Raw genomic sequence first — 13,721 nt, 5'->3', positions numbered from 1 at the left:
ATTTAAGCTGGGATTAGCCACGAGTTACGAAACGCCACAAAGTCCGTTTTCCCGTACCTGTTGCCGTTTCCGAGAAAACAGGCCTGCCGTGGACGAAAAAAAAAAATAAAACAAAGCAGGGCGTTCGCTTCCGAACTCCTTGCAAAAAATCAATTCGAAAACAAAGCAGGGCGTTCGCTTCCGAACTCCTTGCAAAAATAAGAAATAATGGTAATTATCTACTACCTGTAATCAAGAGAAACACATACCAAATTATTTTAAAATATTACCTATAATTTATGCTGAAAAAAGAAAAGTGGTGCTGTGCTGAAAGATAAAGGATGAAAAGTTATTGACGTTTAAAATTTTTATAAAATCTGTAAATTAGTTCGTCGTTTAGAAGTGCAGTGTTTAATTTCCTATTTTGCCAGACAGTGAAAGTGAAAGTATAGATAAAAGGAAAGAATTTTGGGTCAGTGTTAAGAAATTAAGAAGTTTCAGAGATAGAGAATGTGGAGGTACAGAGAAAGTTATTTATAAAAGTATTTACAAAGTGGCGGAATGGTTCGATGGTTGTACAATTTAAAAACATATGCTGTAATGTTTCTACCCCATATTTACAGTAATTACAAGTTGTAATAAGGTGCCTTAAACGTGCTGATAAAACTTTCTTTGTGGGGTGCGCATCATGCAGAGAGAGAAATAGGAAATCTTTTTCTTTACTAGAGTGTATTGTTGATAAATTTTTCCAAGTTTGTTTGAAATCTATGAAGGGGTGCATAGTAACAGTTTTTAAATTAACAGTGCGTGCGGCAAGAAGTGCTTGATATATCTGTTTGCATTTTTTCAAATTTCTAAGGTTAAAGTTGTGATCTTTTTGAATTTTGAGTAGTATTTTGAATTTTGAAGGGTAGTATAAAGTATGTGAATGTGCCAAATTGAAATCAATAGTATTTTTAAGAGGAATTCCGAGCCAATAATTAAAGAGTGACACCCACGGATTTTGATTGTCAATTATGACTTGCGATATTTGTTGAAATTGCATTGCCAAAACTTTTAGGTCTAAATTAGGGATCCCAAGTCCACCATGTTCAGGATTTAAATGAAGGGTGTCACGTTTGATGAGTTCAAAGTTGTTATTCCATAGAAACTTGAAAATCGCAGAGTTTATTTGTTTCAGTGCGGACTTGGATGGTGGGACAATTCTTGAAACGTACACGAACAGACTAATGATATAAGTATTAATGACAATTAATTTTTCCCTGAAAACACGCTGCTGCGCGTTGTAGAGACATATAGTTAAACGATGTTATTCATCCAGGTCCAAAGTTGCCAACTGAACTTTCGACGTTCTGGTACGTTTTCGACATAGACCCACCGCATTATTTTATCGATGTATAAACAGAAAAAACATGTAGAAACCGCTATGCTACGCTACAAAAGGTTTTTCAACTGAAAGCAATGACGAAAACACTTCGTGATACGAGAAAATCATCGACATAACAATAAATTCATTGTTACTATGCCGACCAACATGAATATATAACACCATGCTCCTATACAACTGCCCCAACCACAGAAACTCATTCTGCGATACAATAATATATCCATGCCAACTGATGCATGCCATTACACAATTCAGGACATATTTATGACAAGAGCATAGAAGATGCATCGATATCGGTTATAACAGGACATGCTGGTTTCCATCACCGTATCGCCCGTGTCAGAATTGCAACAGATAATTGGAAGCCCATCGTTCTCCAGCACTTTTTCCTCCAGAATGTGGTTTTCTTATTGCTTAAAAGAAGGTTAAGCAACGCTAAACCTGTCATTGGGTTGTCTTGAAATTGACTCAGATGAGATGTCGACAATTGAAAACATTGTCAGCAGATGTTAATATAATAATAGAAGAAGATAGGGTAATGAGTTCAGTATGGTTTCTGAGGATCTGAAATCCGTTGGCTCGCGCCCTAATTTCAAGGGGCCTCGGACCTCGCATCGGAGAGATGGAGTAACTGTATGTTTAGATCACAATACAAACAATATATCTGGCAATTTTAACAAATACAAAATTTTTAACTTTAGCTGCAAGTAGATTTAAGAGACTGTCTGAATTTTAAAGTATGTTCGAAAAGTTCGATGTTTAAATTAAGTTATTCCGAAATTTGTACCCAAAACACTTGCCGTAATTTAAAAAAAAATTAAGCTCTCATCTTTAAAAAAATATCGATTAAATGAGGACTATAGGCTTTGGGAAAGGCGTTATAAAGGAAGTATAGTCCTTTGAGAAAAGTAAACGCTTGGTTTTTAGATCGAGAATAAAAGACCAAACAGTATTTTGGACAGGTGTTGTTTTCTTTTTCGTACGAGTCTTCTCCCTTGAAGTTGAAATCGAAAAAATAAAAAAAGACAAAACTCAAAAACAGAGAAAAATCACATTTTGAGACTGGCACTGTTTATTTAGACGCGTTGTACCAGGTGCGAGCGATGAGACGTTTGATCGATATCGTCATACACCACATCGGACGGTCCAAACCGATACTCGTCATAAAGTACGGACTGTCGAGACCTCGGAGATGTCATAATTTCCGAGAATACAAACGGCAAGAGATAAGAATCATCAAGCGATTTGCGAAGATTTTCAGGGTGGGCCCAGAACGTGAGATATGTGAATTCTTTTTGGGGACAGAGTTATAGTACGTTTACGGTTTACCTAGATGGCGTCAGGTCCGATGGGGTGCTACTATAACCATTCTCTTTTCAGCCTTACCTGTGATATTCATTATCATTACATTTATATTTTTAAAACATAATTCTTAATTACTTTTACTTATTCTACTCCATATAATCACCAAACAGTCATATATCATATATTTACATTCAATTGTTTATAAAACCATTTATTCATAGATATAGTATATTTATATAGAATTATTTACATAGAGTTTATTTATATACAGAGTTTGATTATATCTAGAATTATTAACATAGAAGTAATTCAAATATAAAAATTCTCTGAGAAAAAATCTTATTTAACTCTGGCGCTTTTCTCTTTGCTTTGTTGATCAGTTCATCATATTTGTTTTCTTTCCTTTTTTACCGGTTACGTTTGAAGAATAACATATTTGTGTTACCTGATAGGACTTGTATTCAAATTGTGAATTGTTGAATAGGTAAAGAAGAAAGAGACAATGGGGATCCAGTCAGTAGCGTTTCTAGTGTAGATGAGTCAAGTTGGTTTAATTACTATTCATTGTCCCAGTATCTTAAAATCAAAAACACTACTGATGTTTGCAAATGTGCACAAAAAAAAACTCACCTGGATAGCTTATGTTTCCTTCTGTATTACATAATATGCCAACTAGGAATTGGAAAGTGCGTTTCCTTCTATTAATAACATGTCAACAAGGAATAATTTGGGGAAAATGCCAGATTACCAGGAAAGGGAACTCTTCCATCTGCCATTTAGAACAATTACCTGCTGAGAAAAAGATAGAACAAGGTGTTCGACTGATTCTTAGAAAACAAATGTAGTAACAACTTAGCCAACCCCCCGAAAATTGCGACCCTATGCAGGTTTGGGCTCCCCCTGCAACTTTCTTTTAGGTCCCTTACATACTCGGGAACTTCAAGGATCCTTTGACTTAATCTGATACCTCAACGAAATGAACCTTGGCTGATACCAATAGAAATATAAAATACAAACAATTGGTTTTTAAAAACCATATTTGGCATAGATCCAAGAAAAATCTCCCATTTCATAAATAACAATGGCCACACAGGTTATTTTGGATAAAAAATCAAATAGTTTAAATCGAGGACAATAAACCACTACAGCATACTTTACCTATATTTTTATATAAAAAATACTTTCTGACCCAAAGCAAGTATTTCTATTAGCTTCCATAATAACAATCGATGGGTTACTTCCTCACTAAACACATGTAAACTGGAAACCATGCTCTTAGTGCTTCACATTAACCGACCAATTCCACTATTGCAACTAAACACCATACGCCCCTTAGGATTTATTCCTTTATCCACCGAACAAACCAGTCTGGCCATGGGCCTAGCATTTCATTCAAATACTTTGAACCATCAGTTTGGATTTTATAGTACGCCAGTCGGGTGTAATATTGCCTCATCAAAGGCACATGAAGTGTGGCTCTCACGTCGGACCGACCAGTTTGCATTCCAGCGGTCTTTTGAACCGTCAACTCCTTATCGATAACAACTTAAAACCTTGAACCTAAAATACAATCCTTGCAATTCCCTTAGGCATTTCCTACGAGAGTGCGTTAGCATTACAATGTGATGTGTCTTCACGAAGAGCAATCTCGAAGTCATACTTTTGGAGAACAGTTAATCACCGAGCCAGGTAACCCTCAACAGGGTGTACCGTTAATCTGTTTCAATCAGAGTAATGCCAGACGGATTAGAGTAAGCCGGTTTAGTTAATCGGCCAATCAACGACGCGTGATGGACCTGCTAATCAGTACATTATTATCCACTCAGCTGTCCATGGTCACACGCCAGACCACAATTGATCACTTTTGACCGCTAGGCCCCTTTTAGGCCAATTGCATACGCATCCATAGGCCTCAGGTGGCTGGCAACCGTTCCGTCCTACGGCTAACACACCAGGACCGAGACCCGTGGCCATAGCGACTTTCTGACGACTTTCCGTCTGCCCTTGCGTGTCCAAGTCTGGTTCATTTGGTAACATGGGGAGTCTATGGGGAAATAGGACTAGGCCCATTCCAGGCTAATTGCATACACTTGCATAGGCCCAATGCGACTCTGATCGACCTGACCTGACCTCATGCCCAACACACCAGGGCTGGCACCTAGTGCCGTTTCGACTTTCTGACACCTTTCCGTTTGCCCATGTCTGTTCAATTATCAAGCTATCAATGAATTAAGACTCCAAAGGCCAATATGACCGTGCAAGTGATGCCATTTGTAAGTAGGGGACAAATGCAATGTAATATGCGGCTGAGTTTTGCGTTACCATTTACCCTTTTTTATCTACTGTCTGCCTTATAGGGGAAAGAGAGAGAAGCAACGTCCAAAAAGTACAAAAGAACGATGATTGATCGATTGATTGTGTTTATGCAAGTCCTTCACACCATTCAATGGACATGTTAAACAGATTATCTGTAGCACGGGTCTCTGAGTATTATGCCCATCTTCTTCAAGTCATTAGACTTGTTTATGCAAGAGATACCTTAGTAAGTCCATACAGGTTGATCATGTAGATGGGCTTCAAGGGCCCAATTCGAAGCCTTACCTTGTTTATCAATCTGTGCATACAACGGGCATGAAACCCCCGAGGTAGTCCGGGCAATACCTCGTTGCCCCCTACGTACACGAACACGACGTCTGTAGACACGACGTCTGTATTTCGGTCTATCAAAGAAAAACATCTCAAATCAATCATTAATAAGACTATCGACATTGCATGTGGGAAAGTAATCGTTAATAATGCGTTAAATGCCTGCTGACACCCAGGGAAACGCTCAATTTGCATGTGTAAAGAAATCGTTCCTCTGATAAGAATAGCGTACCTGAGCTTCTGTCTGTCTGTAGCCTGCCCCGCCTTTCCCCAGGAATTGCGTTGTATAGTTTCTGTGCAGATATTCTTGTCTGTTCTTCAAATAGTGGTGAAGACGGGTTATGAATGAGGAACCAATAAATGAAGCTTTCATTTTGCCTTGCAAGAATGAATGATATCGATATGAGGTAGATGACAAGTTAACGTTCGCTTCCAGCGGAAGCTGATATCGCAAACTAGGTAGTTCTTGGTAGTTGGATTGGATCAAATTGGATGATTCTGTGTTGTTGGTTTGGTCGCTGATTCTTCGTTAGATCTGGTCGGGTCGAATGACATGACGGTGAAACTCGGCCCTGGGTGGTGTGGCGCGAGTTACTCGGTCTCCTTCATTCTTCTAAACTCGTTCTGATCATGGCATTTCTTGTTGATTGGTAGTCGTTGGTTTGGTTTGGTTAGATTATCTGTTATCTGTTAGAAAACTAGAAGACCTGAAAAAAAGAAAGTGAGAAAAGAGGGAGGAAAAAGAGGGGGGGGGGAAGCTTTCAACAAAAGGGGGAGAGATGTTCTCTGTTTCTGCAATGAAACTTGTTAAATTGATTGGATATAATTAAGTGTTAAGAAACTTTGAGTATAAAAACTTAGCCTATCCGTTCAAGACGGATTTGGTTATAAAATGGAAGACTAGTTCCATTATCGTATACCAGTGGTCCGTGGGTGGAGCCAAAACATTCTGTATGGTGAGTGGTATGCCGTTGGTTTCCAGGTACTCACTCTAGCAGTGGCTTACGAGTGAGTTTCAGTTCAGTGCATTGTATAAGGACATGCGACCTTGTGGCAACGTGACCTCAGCGACATTTAATGGCGTTGAACTGACGGTCTCGTAGTACGTTGTTGGTCCGGAGTCTGGTTGCCACTTTGCAGATGGCTACAGTTGGATGATTTGGTTTGGTTTGGTATCTTCGGATCAATCTGGTATCTTGCGGTGTCGAGGTTCCGTAACATGTCGGCCCATTTCTGGTTGATCCTAGAAGATACGATACTGCAGAATTCCGAATATGAGTATTCTACAGGCTCGATATCCTCCAGACTCCGACTTTCCTAAGCACAACGGTCTGCTTGATCATTGTCAGGAATGGAGACGTGCGATGGAACCCATACTAATTCAATCTTCTGGTCGTTGTTGGTTTGGTAGTTGTGGATCATTCTTCTTATTTCGGAAATAACTTCTGACCTGCAATTAGAAGAGGTGAGAAAAATAGATTGGAGGCTGCTTAGTGAGTCGGATAGATTCGCGGCATGCTCCGTGTGATTGACGGACAGCCATGCTACCGCGTCCCTAATGGCAAGAAGTTCTGCTGTGAACACTGAACAGTGCGGGGGGATCCTTTTACTGATGCGGATGCCTTATGCTGTGATGCACAAACCGTAACCTGTTGCGGTACTACTCTTGGAACCATCGGTGTAGATCTTCAAATGGTCGGCGTACACGGAATCAATGAGATCAAGAGCTCTTGCTCACACTGGGTTCTCGTGATCAGCTGGGTGTTGACTGTCGGGTTGGTAACCCTCCAAAACGGAGTAGCCGATAGGCGTCGTTCAAGGATCGTTACTTGATCGAGCTGATGCTCTCCCAATAGATCAGTGACCGCTTGCCCGTAAGAAATACTCCGATTCTTCTGGTTATTTCCGACACGAGTAAATCTTCTGATGCTGGAATATGTTGGACAGCTTTCGGACAAATACTGAAGTTTCCCCCAGAATTTGAGAGAGGGGTTTCTCTCTCACCTCCTGAAGTAGCGCCTCATTCTTCGTACCTACGGTTGCCTTGGTGACAATACGTATAGCTTTCATGTGTAGAACGTCGAGTTTCTTCAGTTGAGTATCACTTGCTTTACCATAGGCAATGCAACCATAATCAATAACTGAACGAACCAGTGACCCGTACATCATCATTAGAGTTTCTCTGTTTGCTCCCCATGTAGTACCTGAAACATAACGCATAACATTTAAGATTTTAGTAGACCGGTTACAGATATAGTCAATGTGCATACTCAAGTCAGACACTTGTCAAAGTGTACTCCCAGGAACCTTACTGAATTCTCATGCTTAATCTTCACACCATTCAGTCTAAGGTCAATACTGTCGCGATCTTTCTTTCTGCTACAGAACAAACCGACGGTTTTAGCTTCCGAAATAATGAAGCTCCAGTCGTTTGGCCATTTAGCAACTTGGTTCAGAGCAGTTTGCATACGCCATTTCACTTTATTGAGGTCAGTGTGACCTGTCCATATCGAACTGTCATCTGCATATAGAGCCGTGCTAACCGAGGGCTCTATATGCTTTATCGTTGTTCATAATGCTGAAGAGGGTAGGGCTAATAACAGAGCCTTGCGGGGTGCCATTCTCCAACGAGTGCTTCTCGCTGAGAGAATTGGCGACGTTCATTTGTATCTGGCGATCCCTTAAGAAGTCTTGGATCCACCTGAACATGCTACCCCGAATGCCAAGTTTATTAAGTTTAAAAAGCAAACCATCAACCCAGACTAAGTCAAAGTCCTTGGATAGATCCAGGAATACTGCGCTGAAGTAGTTCTTCTTTCCGAGTTGGGCGGCCATGTCGTGTTGAAGTCGAACGATTTGATCCATTGTTGACCGTTTCTCTCGAGGTCAGAGAAATAGGCCTGTATGAACTGCATAGACTTTCTGCGGTTTTGGTAGAGGAATGACCATTGCCGTTTTCCAACTTTCCGGAATTGTACCATTATACCATGATTTGTTGAATAATTCTAGTAGAACTGTAGACGCGTCCATTGGTAACTCCTTTAACATGCTGTACTTGATATTATCTTCACCAGTATCGCTGTCTTTCTTACTGTGCAGCGCTTTCTTCAGCTCATCGAGGGTGAAGCGAGCGTTAAGATCCCGTTCGTATTCTCAGGGCGAGTGATGAATCGGAGTGTGGTTGGTGTAGAAGGTCTTCTTGTTCTTTAGAAATTCTTTGGTATGGTTGGTATCAGCACTGCCGTCAGCATAACTTTTGGCTAACAAATTGGCTTTTCCTTCATTGCTGTATTCTGTGGAATCCCTGTAACAAAGAGTTAGAATGGAAGATTAGATTTTTTACCCCAGACAGATCTTAGGTTGTTCTTCTCATTTAATGAGTTGCAGACCTCCTGCCAGTGCTTTGTTTGTGATTCACGCAACAGAGCAGCTGTAGAAGCTTTGACCGCTAAGTATTCTGCCTTGGTATAACGGTCCGATTTCCTCTGAAACCGTCGTAGAGCTCGCTTGCGAGCATATACGGCAGCCTGGAGTTCATCGGACCACCAGGACTTGGGTAGCCTACGTGCAATGCCATCCTTAGTCTGGGGAATAGAGCCCATAGCAGCTTCAGTAATAACCTGAGTCAACTTCCCAGAAAAACTAAAGACGTCCTCGTCCCTTGTCAGATGTAGCTTGGAACGAGTGAAATGACACCTAAAGAAATCCCAGTTAGCCTTCCCTAGTCTCCATTTGCCTTGACACATGACTTCCTCCTTCACAACATTGCGTGACAGCGTGATTTCAATGACAACATGGTCACTTCCAAAGGTCTCACTGGTTCCTTCCCTGGTACAGTTTTTAGCAAACCGACTGCTTACTAATGTGAGATTGAGATGCGAACCAAGAGGAGCAATTGCACCAACATAAGTAATGCTACCATCATTATGCTAACCAGGTCATTGGCCTCATTGAACTAAGCAACTTGTCTACCATTAGTGTCAGTTTTTGGCGAGCCCCACAATACGTGTTTGGCGTTGAAATCACCAAGCACAATATTGTCGGTCCCGGGCAACTGATCGTAAACATACTGATATTCACTGAATCGTTGAGGTTTGCCTTTGACTTCGGGTCGATAAATATTAACGATAGAAAAAACCTTTGACTTGTCGGTAAAGGATACCGCCTGTGCCTCCAGAGGAGCGATGGTTTCCAGAGAAACCTTATTATGGGATATACCATTTTTGATGTAGATAGCCAGACCCCCACCACTTCGATGGTTGAGAGCATTAGGTCTGTTTAATCTGATCAAAGTATAACCATTGATGAGAGGGGTCTTTAATCCGTGAACCGAGCTTGGACTCTTGGAGGAAAACGGCATCATACTGCTTCCTTTGTAGTAGCTGTACCAGTTGGGTCTTTCGTTCAGGTACGTTCAAGCCATTGATGTTCAGCTGTATAAACCTGAAATCGAATGTAAAAAAATTAGTGACTTAATGGATCAGTATGGTTTAGCATGGGGTTTGGGGTGTCGTAAAAACCTATACGTCCATCTCCGTTACTGAGCCAGTGGGCAGTGGTCTAGCTAGCGAAGTGCTTCTAGAGCGCTCATTCACGGGTCTGGAGCCTGTACTTCTGCAGATGCTCCTCGACTGACGAGGTTGGCCACTCGTGGATACCGCCTTTACTTTTCTTGGCGTTTCCACTGATTGACCCACTACGTCAGTCCTCGGAACATCCGTGCTGGATCTCTTCCTCTTTGGTTTGGTATCCTTATTTGGTGGTTGTTGATTCGTGACGTGGTCGGCACATACTTTTGATACTGCGTCCATGGCGTCTTTTGGATTAATTTCACCAGCCTTGGTTCTGGAACTGATTGCTACTGCAACCAACCTGCAACAGAAATCAAAAAATTTAGACTCATCCTTAAACTCCGGCATGAATCCTTTCGGAGTTTGAGCCGGGGCAGGTTTGGGGCATTCGACCACGGGCTTGGGGGCAGCCGGCACCGTGTTGGCCAGCTTCTTGTGAGGATACCTTGTGACGTGCTGGATCCTTATCTCCGCTCTTCTGGACAGGAACGAAGGGCACTGTGCGGAGTTACTGGAGTGGTTATCACTCCGACAATTCACGCACCGTACCTTCTTGGATTTGCACAGCTTGGTGCTGTGCCCCTCTCCACACTTTTCGCAGCAAACTTTGCTGCGGCAGAACTTCTCCAAATGACCCAACTTCTGGCATCTTCGTGCCTTGGGGATGTAAGGGTGCAGCTGGTACTGTTTGGGTTAAAAAGCTAACACTCGACTAGGAAATCGAAAATAAGTCACACTCTAAACTCGAATTTTATTTTCTTCACCACATTTCAAGGGTGTACAGAGAAGACAACTTCTTACATAAAGAGTTCCAAAAAGGGAGATAATTCATGTCAAGAGTTAACACTTTACAGACCGCATTTAGTCTATTTCACAACACACTCCCCCCTATTGACTAATAGTCAATACCTAAATATGAAAATGGAAATCAAAAGATGGATTCGAGCTCGACTCAATGGATAAAAGGTATGAGTGCACAATAAACTATTCATAATCTACCGTCTGAACTCTAAACTCGTTACAATACAAAGCAATAACATTGAAATATACAAAATTAAAATACACATTCAGTCTATGGACACAAATATTAATTACAGTCCTGTACTAACTCAACAGGAAACAACTTTTGGATTGGACGGTTCATCTCTATCATTTTACCAAGTTTATTAGGAACGCGAATAACTGCTGAACGAACATTATTGTCTCTTCCTACTAAAGTTCGCACTACACGAGCCATACTCCAGTTCATTCGCGGAATCTTGTCTTCGTACACAAGAACTACATCGTCATTGCTTATAATAGGACCTTGCTTACTACGATTTCGATGATGCTCACGAAGTTCAGTTAAATACTCGTGTCTCCAACGATTCCAAAAATGTTCTAACACAGTATCAGATATTTCTTTCGTTTAATATGAACTTGATCACTATCAGTATGAGGAATATCAATAATCAAATTAGGCTCAGAAATAATTCTACGTCCTATCACAAGATGGGATGGAGTTAACGGATTAACACATTCCTCACTAACATATGTAAGAGGTCTAGAATTCACGACTCTTCAATTTGAATTAACACAGTCAGTAATTCCTCATAAGTTAACTTAGCAGTACCCAAAATCTTTTTTTAGGCATCTTTTCACTGAACGCACCATACGCTCGAAGAAACCTCCCCACCAGGGAGAACGCTCAACGTTATAAGACCACTTTATGTTCTTAGAATTGGTAAAGGCACGCAACTCTTCGCTTTTGAAATTCTTGCCATTGTCTGAAATAACAAACGAAGGAATACCACGTCTACCCATGAAACGCTGTAAACTTCTAATAAAAGAAGTAGAACTTGCATCTGGAACTAAGTCTAAATGTATCGCACGGCTGCTAGCACACGTGTACAAAGCTATAAACACTTTGTTCATGTCTTCAGATTTTGAATATATGTCTTTTACAAAAAGGGGACCGGCATAGTCTACACCTATGTTGGAAAATGCAAAATCATCCGAAAGTCTAAAGTTTGGAAGAGGAGGATCTCTTGGAACACCATAAGATTTTCCTTCTAGTTTTCTACATACTACACACTTCTGAATTATCTGTCGCACAACTTGGCGTCCTCTACAAATCCAATATTTGGAACGAAGCTGGACTAATGTTTCTTGAACACCATTATGGAATACATCGTTATGACACTTCTGAACAACTAATTTTGTAAAGTCATGATTTTCAGGCAGGAACACTGGAAACTTAGTGTCATAAGCTAAGCTCGAATTCTGGATACGACCATTACAGCGTAGGATATTGTCTTTATCTTCTTGAAGATTCAGAGATAATTTTCGTTGTTTGAATTTACCATCATTTGGAATTTGTCGTTGAATGTCTCTTATCCAAACACATTCAGCAAAATTTAACTCTTCTTTGGTTAGGACAGTCCTTTTAACGTCAGTCTTGTCTATATGAGCTTTAATATTACTAATAAATCTTAACACATAAGTTGTCACTCTTATTAATTTATCTATTGAACTATACTTAGAAACAGATATTAATTTTTCAATATTATGTCTGATGTCAATACTAGCAAGACAGGAAGTTGTCTTAGTCTCAGACTCTATCTCAACACTCTTAGGGACAGGCTCTTTAAAATGTAAATCTAATTCTTGGGGATGAGTCAAAAATAGAGGTCCATTCCACCAAATATAATTGTCAGCAAGAGCCTTAGCTTTACTGCCTCTTGAACAAATGTCAGCAGGATTTTCTTTAGTATTGCAGTAAAACCAATTGTCTACAGAAGTCAACTTTCTAATTTCTATTACTCTATTTTGAACAAATTGCTTAAACTCTTTATGAACATTCTTAATCCAACTTAAAGCTACACTAGAATCAGACCAGAAATAAACTGATGTTATATCAAACATATCATTTAAACAATCTACTACACTTTTAGCTAAACGAGCAGATACTAAACACCCTAAAAGTTCTAGTCTAGGAATTGTAGTTTTACTAAGGGGAACTACTCTAGTTTTAGATGCAATAAGATTACTATGAATAAGACCTGAAGGATGTTGACATCTTAAGTATACACATAACCCATAAGCTTTTTCTGATGAATCTGAGAATACATGAAGTTGAACTTCAGCATCACTAAGATTGTCACATACACATCTTGGAAAGGAAATCTGATCTACTTCACTCAAACTATTTAAAAGTTCATTCCAATAGTCACAAAACTTGTCATCAACTAGATCATCCCAATCTAGACCTTTCTTACACACTGACTGAAAACCAATCTTGAACAAAACAACTATTGGAGCTATCATACCAACTGGATCATAAAACTTAGCAGTAGTACTCAATATACTTCTCTTGGATATCACAATAGGTTCTGCATTAGACAATACTTTATCAAACTGAAACTGAAACATATCTAATTGACAGTCCCATTTTTGGCCTAACACACTTGAACAATCAAAACCAGTGTCTTGTAGGAACATACTATAGCCACGATCTTCTTCAGTTATACTAGGAGCTGGAATCTTAGTCTTCACACATTCAGAAAAAATGTTACTATTTTCAATCAAACTCATTAGTCCTGCAGAGTTGCTCATCCACTTTCTCATGTTAAAACCACCATCAATTAAACTCTCTCTAACTTTTCTACACAAATCAAACGTAGACTGAACATTATTTGATCCTGATGCGAAGTCATCAACATACAAAGACTTTAAAAGGCTTTTTACAAAGTTGGAATCATCTGGATATTTAGAATATAACTGGTGCCGAATGGTAGCATTTAGTATAAAAGGACTCGACGTAACACCAAATACCACACGTTTAAACCTCATAG

General features: G+C 40.0%; 1 protein-coding gene across 1 annotated transcript in view; it reads right to left on the bottom strand.

Moving 5' to 3' along the window:
- Nucleotides 1-9,721: 9,721 nt before the first annotated feature.
- LOTGIDRAFT_175662 (hypothetical protein) overlaps nt 9,722-13,721 on the bottom strand; it is a gene marked incomplete at both ends in the record, with an annotated part of 7,827 nt that continues 3,827 nt past the window's right edge. Inside the window, 3 exons of the mRNA XM_009058367.1 lie at nt 9,722-9,760; nt 9,985-10,189; nt 13,154-13,403. Of these exons, the coding sequence (XP_009056615.1) occupies nt 9,722-9,760; nt 9,985-10,189; nt 13,154-13,403 (494 nt within the window). The remainder of the gene's footprint in view (nt 9,761-9,984; nt 10,190-13,153; nt 13,404-13,721) is intronic.

This window comes from Lottia gigantea (genome assembly GCF_000327385.1).
Source record: "Lottia gigantea unplaced genomic scaffold LOTGIsca_335, whole genome shotgun sequence".
NCBI lineage: Eukaryota > Metazoa > Mollusca > Gastropoda > Lottiidae > Lottia > Lottia gigantea.
Note: the sequence above shows the minus strand (reverse complement) of the source record. Positions and strands in the feature narration are given on the sequence as shown.